Raw genomic sequence first — 27,128 nt, 5'->3', positions numbered from 1 at the left:
TGCCAACCACGTTTTTGTTTGTTTCTTTAGATGTCAATATCCGGTGACCACTTACCGGCATCCATATCTATATCTACATCTACCTGTACCTATGAGAAAACTACAAAGAAGAAAATATAAATAGCCCAGATAACTAGAGCATTTAAAAACATAATACGGGGCACCTGGGTGGCTCAGTCAGTTAAGGGTCTGAGTCTTCAGCTCAGGTCACGATCCCAGGGTCCTGGGATCGAGTCCTGCATTGAGTTCCCTGCTCAGTGGGGAGTCTCCCTAACCTCTCTGTTCATGTTCTCTCTATCTCTGTCATTATCTCTGTCTCTCTTTCTCTCAAATAAATAAATAAAATCTTTTAAAAAATAAAAACATAATATAAATCAAACTAATAGATGTGCATGGTGAGAAAATTCAAACAATACATAAAGAAATAAAATGAATAGCTGAGTCTCCCTATGCCCCACCCCCATTAATTTAGATTTTTTTTTATGCATCCTACTATGAGGAAAAAAAAACCCACAAAATATACCAATGTATTATCCATAGAGAACTTTTATTCTTTATATAAAAAGGAGTCATAACATATGCTTCCTGCTTTCCACCTTCCTTTTTTCTTAGGGATGTATTAGGGATTTTTTTCTATCTCAGCACATGGGACACCCCACCACCACCTCATTCTTTGTAACTACTGCTTAGATTTACTTTATTTTACTAGTCCGCTGCTGATAGATTATTTAGGTGGTTCCCAGTATTTTATTTGCTGTTATAAACAGAGCTCTAATGAATCTTTTTCTGCATACATCTTAAATGTATTTTTGTGGCCGTATCTGTAGGGTAAATTTCTAGCAGAAGAACCGCTAAGTCAAAGGATTTGGGCACTTAACACTTTAATAGGGCCAAAATGCCTTCCCCAAACCGTTTTCTCTGTGTCTTAAATGATATAAATCTGAGTTGAAAATAAGACTCAAGCAACTCAACAAAGGGTTTTGACAGTTTTCCCCTGTATTAGCCACATCCTTAGTGACCCAGGGGGAGTTTAAATGAAAGAAAATATCCACCACTTTGTTAATAAACTGCAAGCTGTTCTTAAACCATACTTGTGTCATCCATCTTTATCATAAACGATTACTCTGTGTTTTCGGGCTTAAAAGGATACTTTTTAGGTTTATAAAAGTGGTGCTTTTCTCCTTTATGAACAGAAGTCTATCACGGCTCCATTGGTTTTCTAGGAGGAATCAAATTTGTATCCCTCTTCCTTATACGGTTAATGTCAGAATTATATAGCCAAGTTGTGCCTACTTGTCTATAATGAAAGAAGGTTTGTTTCTTCTGTTGTTGCTGCTATCCTCCATGGTCTAAAAGTACAAAATTCTCCATCTACCAAAATAATTTCTAGATGGACTTAGCAATGTGAAAAATGAAAACATGAGAAAATACAGTGATTATCTGATTTTAGGAAGGGAAAGGACTTTAAAAACATAAAGCAGAGAAAGAAACCACAAAGTATGAACCTTCATTATATAACTTCATTACATAAAACTTAAAAATGTGGCTTTTATAGTATCAATGAAATATACAACCCAAAGGCCCATCTGGGATGAAATATTTGCAATATTTATGTCAAAGGACTAAGACCTTAATCAATAAATGTTCTTACAAAACTAGATGATGTGTAAATAAAGCTATGAACCCTGAAATACAGGAAAAAGAATAAAATATAGGGGTAACGTTCAACATTATCAGTAACCAAAGAAATGCAAATTAAGCACTGGGATGCCATGTTCCACCTATGAAATGTACTCTCTTGCTTCCTACACACCCTCAGTGTATCTTAAAATACTATGTGTTCTGTTTTGGAGAGGGTGTGAAGAAAAAAGACCCTCTCTTTAATCTCGGTCAGAATCACAAATAAGAATGGTCTTTCTGGAAGGCATTTCAAAAGTTATTGATTGACTTTATCATAAAGAATTTATGCAGAAAAAAATCATCTTTGACATGCTCAAAGATTTTTGTAAAGTATATTCAACCTAGAAATATATGTGCAACACCAAAAAGAAAATCAAATAGCAAGTAGTTAATTAGTCTTATAAACCATCCAATGACTTCCCTTTTCATCTGAGATAAAATCAAAGAAAGCCCATCCATAATGCATTGCCTGCCTCTCTTCTGCACCTCATCTTGTCTCTCTTTCCTGGTCACTTTCCACTCCAGCCACACTGGCTTTAACCAGAGATCGAACATGGCCTGGGGGCCAGGCAGGTGGGAAGGGATCTGCACTAATTCTGCCTCAGAATAAAATGAGACTTTGCTTTCCTTTGCCATTATCCTCCCAGGGAACCCTCCAGAGTTATGGCCACAGTGTGGAGCAAGACTCACAATTTCTGGCTATTAAGATCACGTAAGTGGTGCCCTGATCTCCTTCTTTCTAAGCTCTGGCTTCCAGTCTCATCCAGCCCCGAACAAGCAGAAGCCAGCTGGATGCCTCCACACCTTGACCTTAATTCTCCCCCACAGTGTGCAACCCTAGATGGCCATTAAGATTACCTGAAGAACATTACAAAGTACCAAGCCCAGGCCCCACCTCCCAAGACTTTGGTCTCATTGGTCAGGGCCTTGCAGGCTGTGACCGCTCCCTGGTAGTTTTAATGTTAGCAAAGGTGGAAAGTCACCAAAGGGCACGTGACCATCCTATGGTTCACACTGAGAAGCAGTTTCCTTCTGCTCAGGTTGGTTTGAGCTTCCTCATCGTCAGTCTGAAATAAGCTCTTTGGTTCTAATTTTGTTGAGGACTCAGCACAGAGTCGGTCACCTGCCTGGTTTTGCAGTTAAATCCTTACTTTCTATCCTCTTCAAAACTCTGGGTTTCAGCCAAAGGTCGTTGAGGTTTTGAGGTAAGGGCTGTGGAGTGTGTATGAGCCCATGTCTCTCAAGAGTCAACACTGCTTCTCTTTGTAGTGTTTACTGTCCTTACCTGCTGCTCAGTTCTCGTCCCCTCCTGGGAGGCTCCCAGAATTGGTTTAGATTACAATGTTCTACCCCAGAACATGGATGGTAAACCAAGTCAGACGAAGTCGCGGGGCAGGGGTTGAACACAGAACTACAGAAAACACCTCCAGTGCAGGTCAAACTGAATCTGGCTTCCATCAAAAGTAAACAAGTTTTGTGCTTTGAAGATTTATTTAAATGCCTGGATGCTACACTACATTTCAAAATTGGGAAAGACCATGATTAGGAAAAAGATCATCCCTAAGAACGGATTCCTCCTAGGCAGCTCCGTCTAAGGAAAACGTACTGAGAAAAAGCAGTAAAGGTGAGCTGAGCAGGTTCTCTGCCAGCTTTGAGCTGCAGGCAGTAGAACCCACAGGTATGTCCAAAGTCTCCCACAATTCCCTATCTGGTCTCCTCTGGCGGGGAAGGGGGCTTCTAATGACAACCTGAGAACAGGAGAGGGAATCCATACCACTGAGGGCCAATGAGACCCATGGGTCTCTCCAACTGGCTCAGCCTCCCTGGGGATACCCTACACACAATGAGCACTTCTTTGTTCTGGCACTTTCCATGAACTCATAGCATTTAGTTCAGGCACATTCCTAACCAGGGGAATGACTGAAGAACCCAGGCTGATATTTGATAAAGGTCTCATTGAATGAAAAGGACAATGATAGGACAAGAAGGGGAAATCGCAAACTTGGTAAATGGCACCCGTATCATTACAGGCTTTTCTGATGTGCAAATACCAGCTAACTTGCAAAAAAAGAAGAAAGAAAAGGCTATCCAAGAAACAAACAAGATTATATTGTGACACCACATAGTATTTCTCAAAAGAGAAGGCATCTATCTGCAAATCCCCAGCTGGATGCCGTCTGTTTAGGCTCATTTTTGAGATGTCTACCTCTCTAAAGAGTTATTAACTAACACCAGCCCAGGATCCTGGGGCTTCGGGCCCTGTGCACTTGATCTTTGGAAGGTTCTGCCTTAAAGCAGGGGGGCTGGAAGTGCCAAAGGTAACAGCTAGTATGGAGTATGCATTTGCTGGGAAATAAAAGACTGAAATCTCTGCGTGATCTCCCTCCCTCTCTCTCTCTCTCCTATCTCACACTCCCTGTCTTTTTCCCATGTTGCATCCTGGACCCTTTACCTCTATCTTCCAGTGCAGGGCTTGGCATAATCGCGCTGTAAAAAGCCACATCGTAAATATCTTTGGCTTCCAGTCTGTGCCACAACTACCCAGCTCTGCCCTCATCCAGCCACAGACAGGACACAAACAGGTGTGGCTGTGCTCCATCTGGCCCACAGGTTGGACTTTGCAGACCCTGGGCAAACCACATCAAGAAGTGACTCCTGACCCCGAGCTCTGCTAGTGATGTGGGTGCCCCGGGGGCTCAAACTGGTGTCCTCCTTACTGCCGGAGGAAAGGAGGGAGCGAGGGAGGATGAAGCGAGAGGATTCTCAATTCTCACCAAGAATCCCACACTCCTGGAACTATCAGATGTTAAGTCTCACAATACCAAGAAGATTGCATCCTCTCTACTCTGCAGAGGAAGGAACTAAGGCTTAAGGGGTAGAGTGCACAGGGCGTAGAGGGAGTGGGTAGCAGTGGTACTGGATTTGCATCCAGGTCTGAGGACTGAGATCTCACTGTGTCTACCTTTCCCAAAGCCAAAGCTTCAGCAATAAGGGTCCTTGGGACTCCTGCCTTCTCCCTTCTAACATCTGCGTTCTACATCACAAAGCCTGGCCAGGAATGGTACATGGTGCATGAGTGAGTGAGAGTGAGTGAGTGTGTGTGTGTGTGTGTGTGTGTGTGTGTGTTGGGACATAAGGAGGGAGCTGATGGGGGTGGAGCGACTTGGGCAAGAAAGAACCACAATGGCCAGAGACTTCTCATATGATGCTGAACCCTGGCCAAGGAGGCTGCCCGCACCCCTGGGCTTTTTAGAATCATCTGCATAGCAGCCCTGACACCAATCTGCCCCTTGTTTCACGGCCTCGGGGGGGCAGGTCCCTATTATTGCAGGCCTCCATCTGGGTTCCTTGAGCTTCCCCGCTGCCTGAGCCTGGGGACAAGGCCCTCCCATCTTGAACTCCTCCTTTGCCACTCTCGCCAGTTTCTGTGCAGGGCCTCGGAGAGATGCCAGAGAGAGCAGAGCTGCTGTCCCACCAGCGCTGTCCCTTCTTCCTCCTCCCGCAGCCTCATCCTCCAGATCTCAACTCAGAAGTCATCACCCTGATCCATCCAACCCAGCCTGGAAACTTCTGATTGTCCCACGCTATATTCCCCGTCCCCAGAATGATGTCTGGCACACGGCAGACGGTAAATAAATGAGCGAGCGAGCGAGTGAACCGACACACCCTCGGCAAGCTCCGTGTCCGGGGAGGACGCCGAGCCTCCTGGGCTCTCAGCACACAGTATTTCTGCCCGATCATGGGATGCATTCAGATGAGTGGGTTCTCTTCCTCTCCCCAGGGCTGCGTGCTAGGAATCACCCAGGAAAGCCCGAGTCCCCGTTTGCTCTGCTCACCGGGGGCCTCGAGCAATTACACCGCACAGCAGTATGAAAGGAACACAGTCTAACCCAGAAACCCTGAAAATCCCTGAATCTAGTTAATAGAGCAATTTTTAGCAAGTCAAGCACTTTTCATGGTTGCCTCCTGGCCATCTGGGGAAGCAACTGCTCTTGCCTAAATTGCAAACTGTCTTCATTCCAGCTTTACAGCCCCCCCCCCCCAGGAGACAGGCATTAGCTGAAAGACAATCCAGATACGCTCTCAGCATCACCGTGGCCCATGTTAAGAAACAAGGCAAAAGTCTGTGGCCAGCAGCTCCTCGACTTGCCTTTTAGATCAGAACTGCCAGGAGCCCTTGGTTTCCATTTGGGTGCTGGATGAAAAGATAAAGCAGAGGAATCCTCCAGTGTCCTTGCCAAAAAAAAAATTAATAAATAAGATTGCTGCAAATGGCCCTCCCTGAGACAAGCATTTAAGACATAAATTGGTCATTCTGAGCCCTCCCTGAGTCCATCCTTATAACTGACTTCACGATGCCCTCCTACCAGCATACACACACCCCTTCCAGACATTTCCCCCCAGGGCATGAGCCTACCACCCACGATGCAGGGTTTCTACAGTGAAGGTGAGGTGTGATGTGACAATGACAGGGGATGTCATGTGTGAGTTTTGCAGGCTTTCCCCTGGCTGGCACCCTCATATTTCCCAGGGTGGCAGGCGTGCCTTACCACTGGAATCACATGGCACAGGGGTAACAGTGGGTGTGCAATCATGTGCAGAGTGGGTTCCAGAAGCTTTGCACGCTCACGACCACCCATGTGCCCATATGTAAGCATGTGTGTCCACAAACGGACACACGGGAACTCAGCGTTTCCATTTTGAAATACACTCTCCGTTTTAGGATAATTTTAGATTTATAAAAATGTGGCATAGATAGTAAAGAAGGTCAACCCACCCACCTTCCCCTCATGTCAGCATCTTGCAAGGACCCAGCGCAGCTGCCCAAACCAGGTGCACATGAATACAGAGCTGTTAACTACGGACTCTTGGGATTTTCGCATTTTTTTTTTTTTTAGACGAATGTCTTTTCTCTCCACTTCAGAATCCAATCCAGGATACTACACTGCATTTAGGGCATTTCTATCTGAAGAGGTAGGCTGGTACATCCCTTCCGTTCCTAACAAAACAGTCTTTGCAAACAGAAAATGATGCTCAGGCCAAAGAGACACTAAGACCCTCGCTTCCCCCTTTAGTTTACTTTCCTTCAGTAAAATTACTAATCCTCTCTAAGTCTCAGGTGGCTAATGCAGAAAATGGAGCTAGGAGCAGAGCTGCACCATGTGATTGTTGTGAAAATTAAATCATTCTGGAAGGGTGCCTAGCAAAAGGCTACACATACTCCCCACTCAGCAGATGTGAGCTACTGCAGTATCACCGGGAAGGGCGACTGCATCCCAAGCTCCGATTTACCAAGAAATGAATAGTCCAGAGCTCGTCTGAGGAGCAGATCCCCCACATCGGAAAAAGTGTGGTTTTTGTATCTGGCCAACGAGAAAACTGGGTGTGGCCAGTGGGAACAAGAACGACAGATCTGAATCTTAGCTTGTCTCCGTGGCTGTGTCTGGTGGTCAAATGCCAGGGTTGTGACAAATGCCCAGTGGTGACAGAAGAGGACTACGAACAGGAAGCCAGCTGGCCGCATCCCTGCTCAGCGTGAGCAGCTGGCACAGGGCCAGGCCCAGGGGAGCACAGCTGTTAGCTTTAGACACACCGTCTTCTGGAAATCACGCTGACCTTTCCTTCCATCAGCGAGGCCCATTTCAGTAGCACAGACTCCAGTCCAGGGTGAAAGTGGATGGAAATTAACATTCATGCCAGGCTCTGCACATATACTACGCATGGAGGCCTTCAATGTTTCTCATACACCTTTGTCTATAAAATATTTTCAGTACACACTGTCTGCTTGTATATAAATAATAAACGTAATACATATGTACCACTGAACTAACGTGTGCATTATAGAATATGCACAAAATGGGCATTTAAATTGGGTGATTTGTAGATGAGATAAGCAATCTGTTAAATCAATGGACAAGTAAGAGAACTTTTCATGAGAGTAACTATAAATCTTACTTCAAAAAGTCTTCTTGATCATTTTTAAATACTTGGGGCCAACTTCTTATCAGATATGATTAGCATGTCTTTGTTTATAACATCTGGCTGAAGCTGACAAAAAAAAAATCCTTCTAGAAGGCAAAGTGTTAGCTCTGCCATATTTGGTCTATGTGGATACTATTCATATTAGCTTTTATTTATTTATTTATTTGATGCAGAGATAGAACAAGCAGGGGGAGCAGCAGAGGGAGAGGGAGAAGCAGGCTCCCCCCACCCCGTTGAGCAGGGAGCCCGACGCAGGGCTCGATCCTGGAACCCTGGGATCATGACCGGAGCCAAAGGTAGACGCTTAACAGACTGAGTCACCCAGATGCCCCTCATATTACCTTTTAATTCATAGTGTCTATGCAAAAATCTTTTATAAGTCATATCTTCAGTCTGGTGCAGTTTAAAATGGATAATGAGCTCTGTGAGCCCATGTCACCTGCAGAAATGAACTATAAGACAATGCAACATGCTGGGTGAAGACAGACATGCTCCCCCCTTCTGCTTCTAGAACTCCCTCTTTCCTTTTGGGACATGCCCAGGACACACAGCATGTTGTGCGTATCAGGGGCAACCCTTATGTTAAATATTAGTGAAACTTAGTTTCTTACTAAGGAAAAGATAAATAGAAATGCTCAAATGTTCTACCACCACTCCTAAGGACTGTCCTGCTCGCCCTCGGGGGAGGATGGTGTTTGTCTCTCCTCGGATGCCTCTGTCTCCTTGCTCTGAAGGATCACAAGAGCCCAATTAACAAAGTAGATAACACCATCCCTGTTTCACATGTGAACCGGCAACAGACCCAGAGAATTGGAGCACACATGATGTCACCCAGCGGGTAAATGTGAGAGTCGGGTTTAAAGCCAGGTCTCGGGGCACCTGGGTGGCTCAGTGGGTTAAGCCTCTGCCTTCGGCTCAGGTCACGATCTCAGGGTCTTGGTATCGAGCCCCGCATCGGGCTCTCTGCTCAGCGGGGAACCTGCTTCCCCCTCTCTCTCTGTCTGCCTCTCTGCCTACTTGTGATCTCTGTCTGTCAAATAAATAAATAAAATCTTAAAAAAATAAATAAATAAACCCAGGTCACTCCATGACAGCTCCAGCCTCTCTTTTATGTCATCTTCCCTGTCCCTTCTCCCTGCCAGCATGTCTCTCTGCCTCTTGTCATCTATCGGGCTGTTGAAATTAAATGCCAGCTTCCACGAGGCCCAAATCTGAGTGATGAGAGTAGCCGGGACCATGGCACTGGGACAGCTAAGCCATCTAAGCGGGGATCCCTCCGATGTTGGAGGAATTACTGCCTGTGGTCTCTTCTAGGATTTGTAGGGTCTCGGGTCTCACAAATAAAAAAAGATGAAAAAGAAACAACAATAACAATGAAGTGGAGACCCCCCACTCCCCGCAGCATAAGAACAAAGGGTTTATATGAGAAGTGCTGCTCATCTTGGAAGAATTTGAGATGGGGGGGGGAATCAGACTGAATCTATAATGAATAATAAAATAGATAAATCTAGCAAAAGTTGGGTGAGAAGGCGGATAGTACAGTGGTCCAGAGTCCTGGCTCTGGATTTGAACAGCATTTGAACAAATCCCAGCTCCACTCCTCCTGGCTGTCTGACACTGGCTGCTAAGCCTCAGTTTCCCCAACTGCAAGATGCGTAAGCTTCGGTTGCTGTGAAGGTTGAAGAGGTCCTTCTCAGCGCTCAGCATGGTGTCTGGCATGTGGTGACATGCAGTGGACAAAAAAGGTCACCTCGGCTTGATTTCTGCGTGTGGTGATCTCAGGCAGAGCTGAGACACTCTGCAAGTCAGGGCCTCAGGCTGGCCCCTCTTTTCTCCAAGACCCCCAGCCTGGGCCCGCTCCTCACAGCACTAAGGATCAGCCTCAGACTCGGTACAGCTTTACATCCTGAGAAATGCTAATTATCATTTATGATTACAAACCATATTTACTCACAAAGGCAACCTGAAGACTTTCATCTACGATCCCTGGAAAAAAATAAAATGACTTTTCTTTATAGAAAAAAAAAATTACAAGTGCTTAAGGACCCTCTTCATCCCAACTGGTTTCTGTTTGTTATAGAATGATGCTTCGTTCCCGTTGGTTGATAATCTGTTAATTTATTTGCATTTTAGAGCATATCAACTTTGCACACTGTCAAACTCAGTCCCAAGAAAGCGTGACCCTGGGTGGAGGTGGTTACTTCAGAAGAGACAGAGCTGTAGAGAGAGAAAGAGCTAAACTGGAGGGAGGCCCTCCACCTGGGGCAGTGTCATCCCACCATACTAGTCCTTCTTTCACAGATGGTCACAGTGACAAGGTGGGACACAGTTGTCATTCAGTGTTGCGAGGACAGAGATGCTCAATGCTCTGATGTGTTGGGCAGTCCCACACAATGACTAACTGTCCTGCCATATATACCGGTAACTCCCCAAATGAGTCATGCTTGGAACATTCCTTGATGCTCAAGGGAGCCTTCAAAGCAGGTGAGCCCACAGACCAGAAACTGGGACCTGTGGGCGGGCCTTAGGGGTGGTCTGGGCCAGTGCTGACCTCACGATCCTTTGTAAGCACCTTCAGTATACATGGAAGCCCTCTTCTGAGGGTGTCACAGCGGGACTCTGAGCTCCATGTCAGCACAGGCCATGCTGAATTCATCATTGTCAACTCCAGGCCCATCGTGGTGTCGAGCATACAGCAATACTTGGTTGGGAAGTCGATTTTAAAAGGTGAGACACAGCTTGTCTTTAGTGGACCAGCACATCTTCCTCCATCAAGAGAAAGATCAGAGAGCACCTGTTCTGGGCAGACCGGGGCCGCAGGGATGAGAGGAACCCAACGGCCTAGGGCAGTCTACTGCCTTCTCAGAGTGAGACTGATGCTTTGTTAAGTGTGGATTCCCAGGCCCTCATCAGACTCTCTAGGGGTGGGGCTCAGATCCATGCATTTTACATAAGCTCTAACCATCTGAGAACCACAGTGACATTGTGTCAGATGATCTGTGACTGGGGAATGGTTTTGTGGGCATAGAGGAGCTCTGGGGCTTGCAAAAGCTCTTCATCACTACTGATGGAGAATTTCCTAGATTGGAAATCTATATTTTGTAGAAACTCTTTTAAGGCATCTGGGTTTTTCTGTTAAGGTATGGAAACTAAATCAAAAATTGGAATTCTGGGTACATTTTTCTTAATTAAAAAAAAAAAGAGCATTTCTTTTGAGAATGGCCATTGGCCTCAGATTACTATTGGGCAGGAAAGAAGGATTAACATAGCTCCTGAGACTGAAGTAAGAAAGCTCCAAAGAGGGGTGTCTGGGTGGCTCAATGGGTTAAGGCATCTGCCTTCAGCTCAGGTCACGATCTCAGGGTCCTGGGATCAAGCCCCACATCGGGCTCTCTGCTCAGCAAAGAGCCTGCTCCCCCCCACCACCACCTACCTCTCTACCTACTTGTGATCTCTGTCTGTCAAGTAAATAAATAAAATCTTTTAAAAAGAAAGAAAGAAAGAAAGAAAGAAAGAAAGAAAGAAAGAAAGCTCCAAAGAACTAATAACAGACATCAACTGAGCATCAAGTCTGAGCCTAGCACCATGCTACCCTACTTGCATGGATGGCTCATCTGTTCCTCGAAACACAGCATCCTTACAAAGTGAGTATGGTTACTATTCTACTTCACAGAGAATAGAACGGAGTCTTAGAAACATTAAGCAACTGGCCCTGCGAGCATGCTAGCAAGTGACTGAACGGGGTGGGATTCGAACCCAGCCAGTGAGATTTGCCAAATCTCAAGCCTGGAGCACTTCCAGAACCTTCCGTGCAGCCAAAACTGTGCCCCACACAAGCACTGCCCGCTCTTATACCCCTGAGAGGTCAGGGTCTTGCTTCTCCATGCACCGAATCCTTTACACCTGTTCAACTTTGCCAATTGGTAAGCTTTCCCTTGTGTCTGGGGGGGGGGGGGGGGGCGGCACTGGAATAAAATGGAAAGAATTTGCAAGTGTTCTCCCCCAAAAGGAAATCTTTACACTTTGGATGGTTGGTTGGCTTCCCGTCTGCAACTTTAGAATTTGTAAGGTTCTACCGCTTAAAAATAATTGGCTTTCACAATTGAAGTGACAGCTCCAGTCACCCCAAACAAGGAGTTTTTAGATCATTTTCTCTACCAAGACAAAAAAAAAAAGACTAGTTCAAAAGTCAAAAAGACAGAATTCTATACTGACTTAGAAAGCCGGCTCATCAGAGGAATGGACTGTTTATTTGAAGCACTGCAAGCCTCCATATTTCCCAAGGATTATCAAGAAATGCAGGGTAGTATCAATTATTAACAACTCAAAGGGCTTGTATCATTGGAGATTTTTTTCTGTTCGTCTCACTGCCTCTGTCACTAACTTGGGGATAAGTCCACAAAGCAGACTATTGCCTAAGGGCCTGCAAACAACTCCTAGAAGTTTCTGACTCTGCCAGAAATGTTCTCACTGTGATCTTGAGAAGCTGTCCAGCCTCGTTTGATAGGCACCCACAGCATGGGACAGATGGTGGCAATAAGGGTGTCAAGAGGTCGCCTATGTCACTCATCAAAAATCACCCCAGACCATGAGGCGGCTTCATCGCGGCTTTATCGCCCTTGTGCTAGGAAGCACGGGGGCTTAAAGATGAAGGAGGCTTGCTCTCTGGGGCCTGGGTGGAGAGTTCTTCTACATCAGGGCCCTAATACAAGGCAAAGTTCTGCCACAGAGAGGCACACATTGCTGGGGTGAGAGGGGCAAGGAGAGGAGCCCTTACATGGGAGAAAACGGGTGTCTCGTATGAGAGTGTGTAAGCACACGTGTGCACACGGGCTCGAGCACCCCTCTGTGTGTGGGGGGCAGTTATAGCTATCCACGAGAAGGAAAGGCGGCACTGGAAACTGTCCACCTCCAGCTGAACAGCTCCGACTCCCAGACGCAGGTTTTCTCCCTCCAAGGCTCTGGGGACCCAAAGACTCACAATCGGCCCAATTCTCCTAACACGTGACCCCTAAACCTGATGTTCTCACATCTGGGGGAGCAGCACAAGTCTCCCTCTGGCCTTCAACCTGTGCCAAGTTGACGAGTCTGCAGTATCAAAACTAAGACTGTGAAGAGAGACAGGCCTGGGTTCTGGTCTAGACTCTGTCATGCTAACTGTGTGGCCTTCCACAGCCCACGAGCTTCCAGTGCGTGGAGGGTAAAACGGAGGGAACCATCCCCTCCACTTCAGTATTCAACACGACACACAACGAAGAGGGGACACTAAACACCAAGCATCCTCTTTTTCCCTCTCCCTCTCCCCCAAGGCCATTCTGTTATTCCAACCCAGCTTTAAAACTAGTGGCTGGGGCTTTTCAGCTAAAATTAAGTAAACACACGCTGTTCTCCGGAGTGAAAGGAACCACTGCCTGGTTGTAGCTTTTCCTTTTCCTTAACATTTCCTCCCCCCACCCCCCGCCCCCCATTAACTGAGGTAGGGAAGGCAGGCGTGAAAAGGCTTTACTCAACCCTAGCTGGCAGCCAGACCAAGGTCATACTCCGAGGCTTCTAAGCGTTTTGCTGATCAAATACCAGCTCCAGCTCTTGGTTTGGGCGAGCGGACCAGGCCCTCGCCTGCCCTCCCTTCAGCCCCACTGACACACATGACGTGTTCACTGAGCCTGCCAACCTTGAAGTCTATCTGCAGAACAAATTCTGCATCTCCAAGAATGTCACATTCAGTTCCTAATCAGTGTATAAGGCAAAAATCATCTGTCACCAAAACTGCCCTTTAAATCCCATAAAATGTTCATAAAGCCTCCAGCACGGTGTCTCGCATGGAGTCTGACGCAGTCACCGCTTCCTTTCTTCTTCTGTGATCAGGGCAGGGCTGCTTTGTTTGACCCCCAGATACAGAAATCTACCTTGTGCTTAGAGGCCATGAGGCATGAAGAACATATCCAAATCTTTAAACACTAAAATCATCAACAGAAGCTGGTAGAGATTCTAGTAAATCCATCAGTCTCCCACTCCATACCCACCGGAACATAGGCACATGAAGAATCATTCACACAATTCAAATAGGTCATTCTTTCTCCTTTCAATTTTGTCTTTCTTTCCATTTTTTGTTTGTTTGCCTAATAGAACTCATCAAATGTTTGCACGATCAAATTATAAATCAAGGTTTATTTCGTACTGACTCTAAAAATTACTAATTGATTGATGGATTGATTTTTATAGGTGGACAGGACTGGAGAGCAGAACTGGTTGTCTCAGTCTCGAGGCTGTGAAATGGAAGGCTTTGTGTATTCGGAAAAGAATACTTCATATTTTCATAGCCCAGAATTTTGTAGCAGGTGGGGAACTTAGAAACCTTCGTTTTTATCCTCCATCCACAGTGAGCAGGGCAGTTGCAAGATACCTTGAATTACATTTGCCACAAGAGCCTACAACATGCTGCGCTCTTTGCTCCAGGATGCTGGGGAAACCAAGATAAATAGGTCAATCTCCTAGTTCTCAAGGTACTCACAGTCTAAGAGAGGAAAGCAGGTGATGAGACAGCAGATGCACCAGGTGCTATGGATACAAGACACACCTGGATGCAAAGCAAAGGATGGCCTCTTGGGAGAGGTGGCCAGAGGGCTTCCTAGGAGAGGGTGATGCAACACAGTGTGTGCTCCCCAGACCAATGGAGAAGTGTGGAGAAGTCTACCCAACTAACTAAGTATAAGTATAGGGAATTTTCACTTTCTTAAAAAAATTATTCAGTAAACAATATTTCCTCCATAGGCTAGTTCAGAGCAGGGCCCAACTGATCATCTCCAGTTAAATGTAAGCAATCATGAAAGGGATTTTGACATATGAGCTATAAGTGTGTCTGTGTATGTAGACCCAGGCATACTAGAGACCTCTGGGCATACACGTTCCCCTTCTCTAGAAGTGAACCCACGTCCGGAAGAGTGACTTCCAGGAGACATTTTGAAACACTAGGTCTCTGGCTCCTGACCACATCTGATTTGAAGGGAGTCTCTTTGATGTAGCTGGGCCTACAACATATAAACTTAGAAACTGTGAGGCCACCATATTTGATGGACTATATGCATCAGAAAAGCAGAAGAAGCTAAGTAGAGAAAGAGATATTGAGGGAGAGAGAAAGGAGGGGAGGGGAAAGAGGGAAGTCAAGGAGACGGATGGAGAAGATAGGAAGAGAAAAGACAGAGAAAGGATTCTGGGGACTTTCTGCTTTCCAGATTTGATGCTCTCCTTAGGGCCAGTCACATCTCTGTTTCTGATTCTGTGAGACACCCCTGCATCCTTATAGTAACAACCCCCACCCCTTTTTCCTTGAGCTATCTCAATCTGGTCTCTATTTCTTAGAAACCCAGGCTTTTAACTAATAATACATTTCTCATGAAATATTCGGTGATGAGCCTGGTGTTATTTTACCCTTCAAATCTGATTAGCTACATGGGTAAGGGATGAATAAGAGAAGGGCATCCAGGTCTAGAAGAAAAAACATTAACTTATGAAAAACTATTTTTTCATTTACAAAAAAAATAAAATGCCTTAGGTCCCAAATGCCTATTACAAGCAATGGAATCTGAGACATTTTATTTTTTGACACTAGAAGATCCATTTACAAAGGTACCTAAGAGAATGGGCTCCCTCTTAGGAAGAGTCACATACAGGGTGGAGATGAAGATAAAGCAGGGCTCGTCATCTTGGGCAGGTGCCAACAGTCAACATTGTGACCAAGTCACTGGGGTTACACAACACCCTACATCTATCCCAGAATGTATTTTCCATTGGATTGTGAAGTCCATGATGGCCCTTTTCACCACTATATCCCCACCACTGAGCATTGTATCTGGCCCAGAGTATGTACTTAATCATTCCTTGTTGAAAGAATGCATGGATAGATGGATACACAACAACCTCTGAGAGGTTTCTAAATGAGGTGGGTCCTAGGAGTTCCGTTACCAAGGCTCCTTGGTAGGGAAGGGGGCCCATTCACTTACCCAGATTATACGAATGTCTGTTCATTCAGCCGTTCGAGGAATATTATTCAGTACCTACTCTACCAACAGACATGTCTGGTGGCCTTGCTTTGGGTTGGCCCTAGTCCCACCTGGCAGCTCACAAGGCAGCCAACTCCATAGAAGTTGGAAGTGGGTATCCATGCCTGGTGCAATGACAGGAGAGTGCTTTAAAAACGTACATAGACTGACTTCATAGGCTAAAATCAGGGTGCTGTGTTCTATCTAGAAGATCCTGGGGGTCCTTGGGAGCCCAGCTGGGACAGTCATTAGGCAGAAAACAAGTAAATGAGTTCCAGCATGCTGCTCTAATTGAAATGTGTGGCTGCCTTCCATAACTGTCCCCAGATAGAATACTTCGGTAAGGAAAACCAGGTCTACAAAGCCACCGGCACACGTTGTACAAACAGCTGTTTAAAGAAAAAGGGACGCTCCGCTTTCTCTAGTCACTCCATGGATCCCTCCAAACACGACAACTGGAGACAACTGGAGCCAACTGGAGGTTTCCCATGTCTTGGGCAAAAGATCTGCTCACAAGCCAGAATTCAAGTGACAAAGGAACAGCTCGCATCGCCAGCATCTTTGGTGAGTCCCTCCCTTGTGACTCTCTGGGGCTGATGGTATCTTGGATAAGAAATGTTAGAGTAAGACAGCATCTGCTTTTAAGGACCCAGGAAACACTGAGATGGGCTGGCCCTTAATTATTTCACTTCCTTACCCAGGGGGCTTGAGCTAACAGTGGGCAGGAGGGGCTAGAGACTGAGCCCTCAGCCATCAACCAACATGATGAAGCATCCCCAACAGATACACATGAGGGGATCTTGCCCCTAAGCCATCCTTTGAAAACATCTTGAACTGAAAAGGTCCAATGAGAATTCAGGTTATCATTGTAATTTCGACCACCTTGGTATATTTATCCCCAGGTGGTGTAAGATAACTTAAAAAGTCAATTCCAAAGATGTTTCAATCTGGCTGACAATTTTTTTTTTTATTAACACTGGTACTATATGAACACCATGTTGATATTTTAAAATCCTAACGATACAGGGAAGACCAAATCTCAAACTCCTGACCCATTCTTCATGTATTTACACAAGCCATGTGCACGTATACAGACCTCTTTTCACATCAGTACATACAGATCGACTTTACAATTTAAGCTTCAATGTAATGTTCCCTATTGTGAACATACTACATTTAACCATATCCCTTTTTCCCCATTGACTTGGTCCTAATTTTTTATTATTACAAACAAAACTTTTAAAGAAACTTTCTAATTCATGTTTATTTGGGCAGAGGCTCTCATTTCAATTGTCATGTTTTTTAAAAGCTTATTTTTAAATAAGTAATATATTCCAATGAATAAGTAATATATTCCAACTCAGGGGCTAGTCTCTATACAGGCTGTGCTATGAAGAATGAGAAGAGGAACACACACAAAACCCCCAGCTTAATATACATAATACACACACGCACACAATGCAGTCTTTGCTGAAGTATGTGTGTGTATATCCAAACCAGTAGGGATGGGTGATGTTCTATGATGGGTGTAAGAAGGAGCTGCCCCTGGAATGGGTCCTCTCATCGCATCTTCTTCCCTTGGTGGGGCTGGGGACAGATCTGTCCAGGATAGGGTAGAAGACAAGAATGGAGATATAAGACCAGACTGACCAGATCAAAATCTCACTTCCTACCCTGAGAACCTAGAAAAGAATCCTTGCTTTTCCCCAAGCTTCCCTCCCCCACAAACAGCTAATGAGACATTACGGAAACTTGGCAAGGGCTTCTGGAATCAATTTGGGCCTTTCAACTTCACTGCTTTTTTCTCTTTCCTCATCTGGATTATATGAAAGCTTTTTTGAGATTTTCCTCAAGGTAAATTTTTAAATGCATCATGTCTTGAAGAAATTTAGCTATGACTGAATAACTCAGCATTGAACTATGTTTGATTTAATATTACAATCCAATTGTTGATTTGCTATCACTTATATCACTCAGAAATAATTTCTCCTTGTAAAAGGCTCTCTAAGAGTTTTCCCCATTAGAGAAAGCAGTCAGATGTTTCAGCACTACTAATGCACCTGTTCACGTCTCACTTATAAAACAAAGTATAATTTTTCTGAATTTAGGACTCTGTGAAGGATTTTTCTAAAAGGGAGATGTCTTCCTAAGTAATTCTTAATTTCTCTGTCTGACTGGTTACAAAAATGAACTTATAACCTAAATGGCCATTTCTATGGCAACCGGATGTTCTAAGGGCATTACTGAATTTGGACTTCTTGGAGGGGCTGAGAAGGGGAACATTTGTGCCACAGAGAATATAAAACTCAGATTCAAATACACAACAGGGCAAAATACACAGTCTACTAAATAGCGTGATATAGCTACTGAGGTAGACAACACACTCAGTTTGAATGATGCCACCAAGTTTGTGGACGCAAGTATTTATCAGTACCTAAGCCGTACTTTGAAAATATGATGAAATAAAGTGTCAAAACCATACACCCCTTAGTGTTGTTGAGGTTTCTCTTAAAAAGGGCTATAGATTTAGGTGGTGGTATGTTGGTCAAAAGTTTCCATATTTTTCTCTTTTTATTATTAAATATGGACACAGAAAAGCAAAAAATCAACGTTGAGCTACATGAATTCTTACGAGGCAAACACCCTTATAACCACCACCCAGTTAAAATCTATGAAACTTGCCAGCCACTTCCAGAAACCTCTCCATGTGCATCCCAATCTCAACCCCTCTCCCTTCACTTGAAAGTAACCACAACTTTAGTTTCCTTATTAGGAACCCCAGAGCCCCTGTAATTACAAGATGCTGTGGTTCAAAGTCACTATCTTCACCATTAAAAGACACTGTAGTTGGGATGTCTGTGTGGCTCAGTCGGTTAAGTGTCTGCCTTTGGGTCAGGTCATGATCACAGAGTCCTGGGATGGAGTCCCACATCAGGCTCTCTGCTCAGTGGGAGGCCTGCTTCTTCCTCTGCCTGCTTCTCCCTCTAGCTGCTTCTCCCTCTCCCTGGTGCTCCTCTTCTTGTGTCCTATCTCTCTGACAAATAAATACATGAAATCTTAAAAAAAAAAGATTGTGTAATCAATTAAAATTTTTGAAGGGCTTATTTATAGCTTTTTGTCTTACGACTACCCAAATTGAATAAATGCATTCAGTAGCATATTTTCTAACAAAATTAAAAAGAGGCGGAACACACGCCAATAAGTCACCTCCACTAGGCGGCGCTACATCCTTTTGTGTTCCTGGATAACTGGGAAGCAAGTACTTAACTTCGGGAATCAATGCGCTTCTATGAATGAAGTCACAGATGAACACGTGGTCAGTCCGGTGAATGATTTCTTCACCTTGCCACATATCACAAACAAGATTCGCTGTCTTAAATTCAATACCCAAAGGTCCCCCAGAAGTCCTGGTGAATGGCAGGCTCAGCAAGAGTGAGACTACATTTCAACAACTACTTTTCCACTAACAACCAAACTCCATGAAATTGAGGGAGGGGGCCAAGAACATTTGGAACAGACAAAAAGGCCCTGTTTCCAAGCATAAATGAAATACAGCTGTCATGGTTGACAGCTGTGCTACCTACCTTCTTCGCTTTAAGTCAAGTCACAAAACTTTCCGTGGTCATCACTATGATGTTAAGGAGTTCTGAGCACCCCATGAGCTCTGAGGCGACCAAATTTTTGCTTTCTGGATTTCATTTTTCAACCCTTATACACCAGATGGCTCACCGGAGGAGCTAACTTCCACTGTAAATGTACACATGCCTGTATCATCCACGTTAGTTTTTTGGGGGTTTTTTGCTTTTGTTTTTCAGATTTTAAAAAAAAAAATCTGAGTAATAGGGTTATGAACTCATTAATTATAGATGTCTGATTTTTTTTCTTTAGACAAAATTTGCTGCTTCTGTGATTCACAGCTATCTACCTTTCTCCAGTCCGATGATTCTTAGCATAACAGGGAGGTTCAGAAGCCAAGTGTGTGTTAAAGGTAACAGGACATCATGGGAATGTATGGGGTATTCCTAGTTCAATTTGGCCTCAGATCAAACCAAAAGGCCAGCCACTGTGCCCAAGTGTCAGTCAAATAGCCACAGACGTGCCAACTGGAGTGTTTGCACGTTTTAAGTGTCCACTGCCATCTAAATTTTAACCAGAGATTTATATGACTAGTTTGATTGATTAAAAGATGACACTGATGGTGCAAGTCTTTTAACTCCCACCATTTCTTGTGCCTAAGATTTATTCCTTAAAATATGGACTCACTGATTTGGAAAATTGAGTAGAGGTGAGTAAATGGGTTGAATAAAGCTGAGAATGGGCTACTTCCTACAGCCTTTTTTTTTTTTTTAAGGTGGTAACATCTCCAGGAAAACTGGTAGTTTTTCATTCAATTTCAGAGTCAGTGAACAGTACAGGATAGTTTTAAAAAGAGGGCTTTTTTAAAAAACCAGACTGTATCAGGATCAGGAAGTGGGTTTGGCATTTTTTTTACTTCTTAATGTTGCTTCCAGACCATGACTCCTCTGACCTCCTGGAAAAAATCTCGCTTGTTCCCTTGTTTTACCTTATCATGCTATCATCTCTGTCACCAACTGCTCTTCTAGACCTCCTCTTTCCTACTCATGATGACTTCATTCCTTGGCTCCCAATATCCGTATCCAATCCCACCACCATGCTGGGTGACCTCAGTGTTTGTGAGCATGAGTCATCCAACTGTTATTCCCACGGTTCCCTAGACAGTCTCCTCGCAGATAACCTTGATCTATACCCGTCCAGAAAAATCGCAAACCAGGGTTAGGTGCTTGTCCTGATTTCCCAAGCCTAAAAGCCCGTTCTGGAGAAGGTCATTCAAACTGTGCAAGAGAATACTCACCAACAATCCGTGGTCTGCAGCCTCAGGGGGGCTCTCACCACTGTCCAAAAATCTCTGCACCTGTTCTCTGTCGATTCCCTAGTGTCAGTAGAAGATACTCCCTCCCCAGCACAAGCCTATACTTAGCTCCCGTAGGAACTCAATATGGGATTTTGTTTGGGTTTTAATTTTTTTTTAAGATTTTATTTATTTGACACAGAGAGAGATCACAAGTAGGCAGAGAGGCAGACAGAGAGAGAGGGGGAAGCAGAGCTCTCCGCTGAGCAGAGAGCCCGATGCGGGGTTCGATCCCAGGACCCTGAGATCATGACCTGAGCTGCAGGCAGAGGCCAAACCCACTGAGCCACCCAGGCGCCCCTAATTTTTTCCATTTATACATAGAAAACCCAATCACCCGTGCCTTGAATGTCATCATTTCGTGACCTCTCAGAGACCACGTGCCATCAAGTTTCCTTCCACTCATCTGCAGCATTCCCCTCTTTCTCTATTGTCAATGCTTCCTGTTGTGCAGAATTCTGGCTTCCTCTCAATTAAAGCAGCATCCATATAACTCCGATGCCCTCCCTGCCCAAAGCCTCACTTCTTCTTTTTATTTTCACAATCACACCATTCGGGGAGAAAAGGGTTTCATTCAATATTTCTCTCATTCACTTTCTCTCCACCAGTTCCAAGTCTCACCACTCTAGCCAGATTTTCCATTCTGTCAGGGCCATCCTGACCTTCTAGGTGGTATGCCCAATCATGTTGTCTCCAGAAATCGCGTTACTACCTGTCAGCCTTCACCACTGTGTGTCACTCCCTCCTCGAAAGGTTCGTCTTTCATTCCCCACCCACCCCCACTCCTGCCAGCCCTGATTCCCTGCCTACCTCGCCTAACTTGCTGGCCTTCTCATCCCTTAAATGTGACTCATTGCGTTGACTTTATATTCTACAATCTCTGCCTGGATGGCTTCAATCACTCCGACAGATACAGTTATGATTATATGCAGGTCTTTAAAATCACCGTATGAAATCTTCTCCAGTTCTGTAACTGTCTTACCAGGCATCGCATGTGTTTTTCCAAAAGGCATAATGATCTTAATGCATCTAAAATAAACTCATCACTTTCTCCCCAAATACTTCCCTCTCCCTGTGTTCCCTACGCTGTGATCCCTACCACTTATCTTTGCCGGACACCTGTCTAGCACCTGTATTTCTCCATACCTCTCCCACCTTATTCAGTCATTCCAAGGTCTAACAATCCAACCTCATAACTATCATGTCCAGCCTTCTTCCTTGCCTCCATAGCTACTCTCCTACTTTAGGCTATCACTACCTCATCACCAGCTCAGTGAAACCACCTCTTGTGGTCTTCCTGCCTAGTGCCCACTCCCCGCCCCCCAACTCAAATTACTTTTGGTGCTACAGTGGAAAACGTTTTCAGAAGTGCACACCCAATTAGATCACTTCCCAAGAGCTTCCCATTACCTACAGGATAAAATCTAAACCCCTCACTTAGCAAACACTTATTCTACCTTTTCGTCACTGTTTCTCACCAATCCTAATTCATGCTTGGGAAGTCACGTGGTTTAGTGGTTGCTAGACTAGTCAATGTCAGATAGACATGTGTTCAAATCGAGCCCTGCCACTTACTACTTTGTGACCATGGACAAGAGCACATGCTCCTCTCTTACAGAATACTCATGGCCCATCTTCTCTACTGGGTTGTCCTTAAATCCCCAGCACCCAGTGGCCACCAATACATACTCTGCATATGAGTAAATGAGGAGAATGAATGGATTCTTCCAGCAACAGGGAGCTCACGTCTTCCTAGGGCCAAATATTGCATCTTTACACCTGACTGTCACAAAGGTCTTCAGACACGGCATCGAGAGCCCCAGAATCCTCCCACAATCACTCCTATAGGGTTTTCAGGATTATACTTTAATGTTGCCAGATTCATCTTCACTTGCAAACACCATTGTTAACACTGTAGGACAAGAGCACAAGGAAATTCATATGTGTTCATGCTCCATGTGCATACGGCACAGCAGGGCAATAGAACCAAGCAGATTTGAGGTGGGGGTCCAAAGGTGTGCCACGTGCTTATTTTTGTCTGAACTATGCTCACTTACTATGTCCTAATGTGGACCCGGAAGCTCTGATGTCTTTCAGTGTCACCAAGGACACTCTAAACTCCTCCTGTGCCTCTGGGCATGCCAGCGGATCCCAGGGGGATGAGCCCTCAGGAACCCTCAGGAACCCATCCTGTAGTGACCGTGACTCACTGTCATCAGCTAAGTTGCAGTATATGATTCGTTCCACCGTTTTGTAGGCCTGATACAGGACAGATAAGAAGCGTTCGGCTCCAAGCTCTTCCCAGGAGTTCATGGGCCTTTTGGAAAGTCCAGAATGCCCTGGAGTAACTACCACAGCCTTGGGCCACTCTGATTAGCCCCATACCCTACAGAGCAACTGAGAGCACCCATCCAGGTCTCTGCTTCAGCAGCAGCTCTCGGAGGCGCTCAGTTCAGAGCCAGCAACAAGCCCTCTTATACCATCTTCCAACTCTACCTTCTTAGGGGGAGGCAGAAAATGGGAAAAATACTGACCTCACCGTGTGAGGCATTAAAAAGCAGAGCCTTCAGCAGTGACTGGAGCGTTCTGTCAGCTAAGCTAACAGAAGAACAATGTAACCGGAAGCCATTAAAGATTGCTGGCAACTGGGGTTGAAATCAGACCATTTATTTTAGAGGAGTGATTTACACATCTCACTGGCTTCTGAATTAAGTGGACCCCAATTCATTAGGGCAAGCTGGGAGAGGAGCAACCTTTTAATGCTGCGTCGATCTCTTTGCTCTTGACAATCAAGACTCAGTCCCCGCACGGTGGTTTTCCTTTCGCTTCCTGTGGGAAAACTTCTGGGGAAATCTGGGTCACTGATAGCATACCACCCGATTTAGAGCGACGACTGATTTCTAACTTGGTTTTATCTGATCTGCTCTGAAAAATGTTTTCAGCCACGATGGGCAGTCCCGTTAAATTGTGCAGACCTGCAATCATTTTAAAAAAATCACTCAACCATCAAAGATTTGATTTGGTCTGCTTAGTCTGTGCTGACCTCACTTCGTTTTGCAAGGGCTGGGCCGCTGTATCCCATCCCACAGAAGCCTCCCAGCTGTGCCTTCTGCGGCACCTCCCAAGAACACTTCCATATCTCTTATCTCGTGCTACTGAGAGAACGGGCCTTGCCATTCTCTCAAGGATGAGGAGACTCAAACATGGCGTGCTCTTGTGCCAAGGCTGTGACGTTGCTAGATTCGAATCACGACATGTGCCCTGGAGAATCACCTACTTCGTGACGGTGACCCACCACCCACACAGCTGCCCTGGGCAAGAATAAAGTCAGTAAGGCCAAGAAAAGGAACCTATGGTTCCCCTTCATGCTACCCTGGTTTGTGTTAAATAGGGACAATGGGACCATGGATGATATGAATGGTGTGCTGGGATTTAGGCCTTCCAGCTGCTCTGGGGGAAGAGAGCAGCTGGTTCTTGTCAGCTCCTCTCGGCTTCCTCTGCCCCTGCCTTTCCAAGATTCCACAGCTGGATCTGTCCATGCCCCCACCCTTGGACTCAGTCCTACCCAACGCCTGAGCCAACACAGGCCATGGTGGGGAGAGTGTCTGAGGCTAAGGGGTCTACCCAGGTTCTCCCCTTCCTCCTGGGCTACCTCTGCTGTCTCTTAGACTCCATTCTGTCTAGCACATGCCCCTACTACCCTGCTCCGTTCTTAGATGGGTGTTCCTGGTTGCCCACTCTCCTCTGTTCTTATCAGTTTGCTTCTCCTGGATTGGACAGATCCAGGCTCTAGACGCCCAGCTGCCCTCTCCTTAACTAGCTGTCTCTTGTCCCTCTGGACCAGACACTCCACCGATCATCAGTTCTATTATCGTGACCGGAACTGTTGCTTCCTTGGCTGGTGGGGTATCAGCAGGATCTTCAAATTCAGCCCTGGAGGCTGGGCTGAGGACCCTTAGTTCACTCTAGGCCTCCACACAGATTCCTCCCAGTCAGCCAATGGCATCAGGATTTACCCACAATGCCTTACATCCCGTTTCTTCCAGATATACCTTAACCTGCTACAAGAAATTGTAATATAAGCAGCAACACTGACAGATAATTTTTTACTTTTATACTGGATGTTTCATATATAAAAATTTACCACAGATTTTTTTAATATAGTAACTCTCTATCATGCATTACAAATTCGATGAATTTATAAAAAGGAATCCAGCATATAAAAGCATAATATAGTTCTCTTTGTATACTGTTTTGATCCTATCAATCTCCCACTGCCTCTTACCCACCTCAGGCTTTCATTTCCCTCTTTGGCCAGATTTTAGATAGCACTATCAATAATTATAAGCATATTCTTCCAAAAGAACAACTGAGATGAAACCCAACACTTTGCGTATTTGTACCTCTACATGTTCAGTTGAAGACGCTGGAGAAAAGCACATGACCCTGTTGTCTGGTTTTGGTTTCAACTCATAACTTCAAATGACAGAAGGGCCTTGGAGGTAACCAGAAATCAAACTGTATTTCCCTAGACTAACTGCTCTTGAACTGTCCCAAAGGATTATATTACACCTTTTATCTCCTCAAACTTCCAACACCTCTTTGCCCCCTTCCTCATTGCCAGCGGATGACCTTGCTTCCATTTCACTGAGAAAACAGAAGCAGTCAGAAGGGCTCATCCCTACCTTACCATCACAGGCTCCAGCCCACCCATGGGTCCCACAGGCTGGGCCATCACTCTCATAAGAGGACAATCTTCCATTTGTGCTCTGGATGACATCCATACTCCCCAACTCAGGGACGTCCTTCCAGCAACTGTCTCCTCTCTCTCTCCTGCCTCACCAACATTTCCCAGTCTCTGGACCATTCTTAGAAGCCCTCACGCATGTGCTAGTATTTCTAGAAGAAGGCTCCTTTGAGCCCACATTCTTCTTCACCTATGCCTCCCTTACTCTTTTTCCCTTTAGAGCAAAACTCCATGAAAGACCGTTGCTATTTCCTCTTGTCTTACTCTCACTGAAATGCAACCCCTTCCGTGTTCACCTCCACGTCTCCACTAAAAACGGCCCCAGTCCGGGGCACCAGTCACCTCTACATGGCTAAATCCAATGGTCAAAACTCGACTTCAAAGTTTTTGGCAACATTTGACAAAGAGGATCCCTTCCTCTTTCTAGAAATACTTTCTTCACATCTGGGTCATCATTTATCTTTGTTCTCTTCCTAATTCATCCACCACCCTTTCTTAGTTTCATTTGCCAATTCCTCAACATCCCTGGTAGCAGCCCCGAGCTCCATCCTTGGACCTCGTCTCTCCCCCCACTTTTTTTTGCCCCCTTGGTGATCTCATCCAACCTCCTGGCTTGAAATGTCATCTAGATATGGATGATTCCCATCTTTATGTCACAGCTCAGACCTCTCTTTTGAACTTCAGACTCATTCATCTAACTGCCCACTCAATATTTCCACTCGGGTATCAAGTAGGCATCTCTAATTGAACATTCCCAAGACTGAAATCCTATTTTCTCTCCAAAACAGGCCTTTCTATAGCTGTCTCCAACTCATTAAAGTGAAACTCCATCCTGCCAGTTTTATCAGCCAAAACTCTTGGAGCATCCTTGACTTCTTTCTTCCTCTCACATTCTACTTCTACTCAATGAGAAAACCCCTTAGTCTGTACCATCTAAATATATCCATCATTCACCACCTCCACTGCTACCATCTTGGTCCGAGACAGGTTTCATCTGTCTTCTGAATTACTATAATATTCTGCCAACTGGTCTCCCTGCCTCCACGCTTGCCCCCCGCCCCATACCAAGTTATTTTTATCATAGCTGCTAGAGTAACCCTTTTAAAAAACAGGTTGAGTTTTGCTCCAAATCCTCTAATGGATTCTCATATCACTTAAAGTCAAAGTCAAAGTCTCTATCTTGGTATCCAGATACCTTGGTGATCTAGACCTGGCCACCATCTCTTTGGTCACATCTGCTACCACTGTACTTGTGTCTCACTGGTTTTCCTGTTGCTTCTTGAACACACCAAGTAGGTCTCAACTCAGGGCTAACGGCCTTGATGTGCCTTTTCATAGGAGTATACTTCCCCCAGATACCCACACGGCTCATTCCTTTGCTTTGTGCCAAACATCATCTTATCGGTAAGGCTTTCCCTGACCACTCTCTGAAGGTCTCCCCTCCCCAGCCCTCCCTAGCCCCCATATTTCAAATCAACATAGTACATAGTCACTCGTCCATTTGTAAATCGTCCCACCCTCCCCTAGAATGCAAGCTCCATGTGGGCAGAAACTGCTGCATTGACCGACATCCCCAGCACACACAAATATGTCTAACCCAGAGAAGATGTTCACAAGATATTTGTTGACTGAGTTACATAAACTCAAACTTACTTGTTTACCGATTGCACTTAACCTCATAGCTTTAAGTTATTCCCATGAGTTTCATCAGCAAAACTTTTCTATCTCAGTAGACCCGCTCTTACAAATA

At 45.1% G+C, this 27,128-nt stretch overlaps 1 protein-coding gene across 9 annotated transcripts in view; it reads right to left on the bottom strand.

The window, feature by feature from the left end:
• The window catches only part of PALM2AKAP2 (PALM2 and AKAP2 fusion), a 450,166-nt gene that overhangs the window by 270,281 nt on the left and 152,757 nt on the right, over positions 1 to 27,128 (bottom strand). Inside the window, exon 1 of one of the 9 annotated variants that reach the window (XM_032860822.1) lies at positions 7,297 to 7,330. The exons of the other annotated variants lie outside the window; for them this stretch is intronic. Coding sequence (XP_032716713.1) covers positions 7,297 to 7,308 — 12 coding nt within the window. The 5' untranslated portion in view covers positions 7,309 to 7,330. Of the gene's footprint in view, positions 1 to 7,296; positions 7,331 to 27,128 lie in introns of those variants that run through there. 9 annotated transcript variants of the gene reach the window in all.

This window comes from Lontra canadensis, unplaced genomic scaffold, assembly GCF_010015895.1.
Source record: "Lontra canadensis isolate GAN:19392208 unplaced genomic scaffold, GSC_riverotter_1.0 scaffold19, whole genome shotgun sequence".
Taxonomy (NCBI): Eukaryota; Metazoa; Chordata; class Mammalia; order Carnivora; family Mustelidae; genus Lontra; species Lontra canadensis.
Note: the sequence above shows the minus strand (reverse complement) of the source record. Positions and strands in the feature narration are given on the sequence as shown.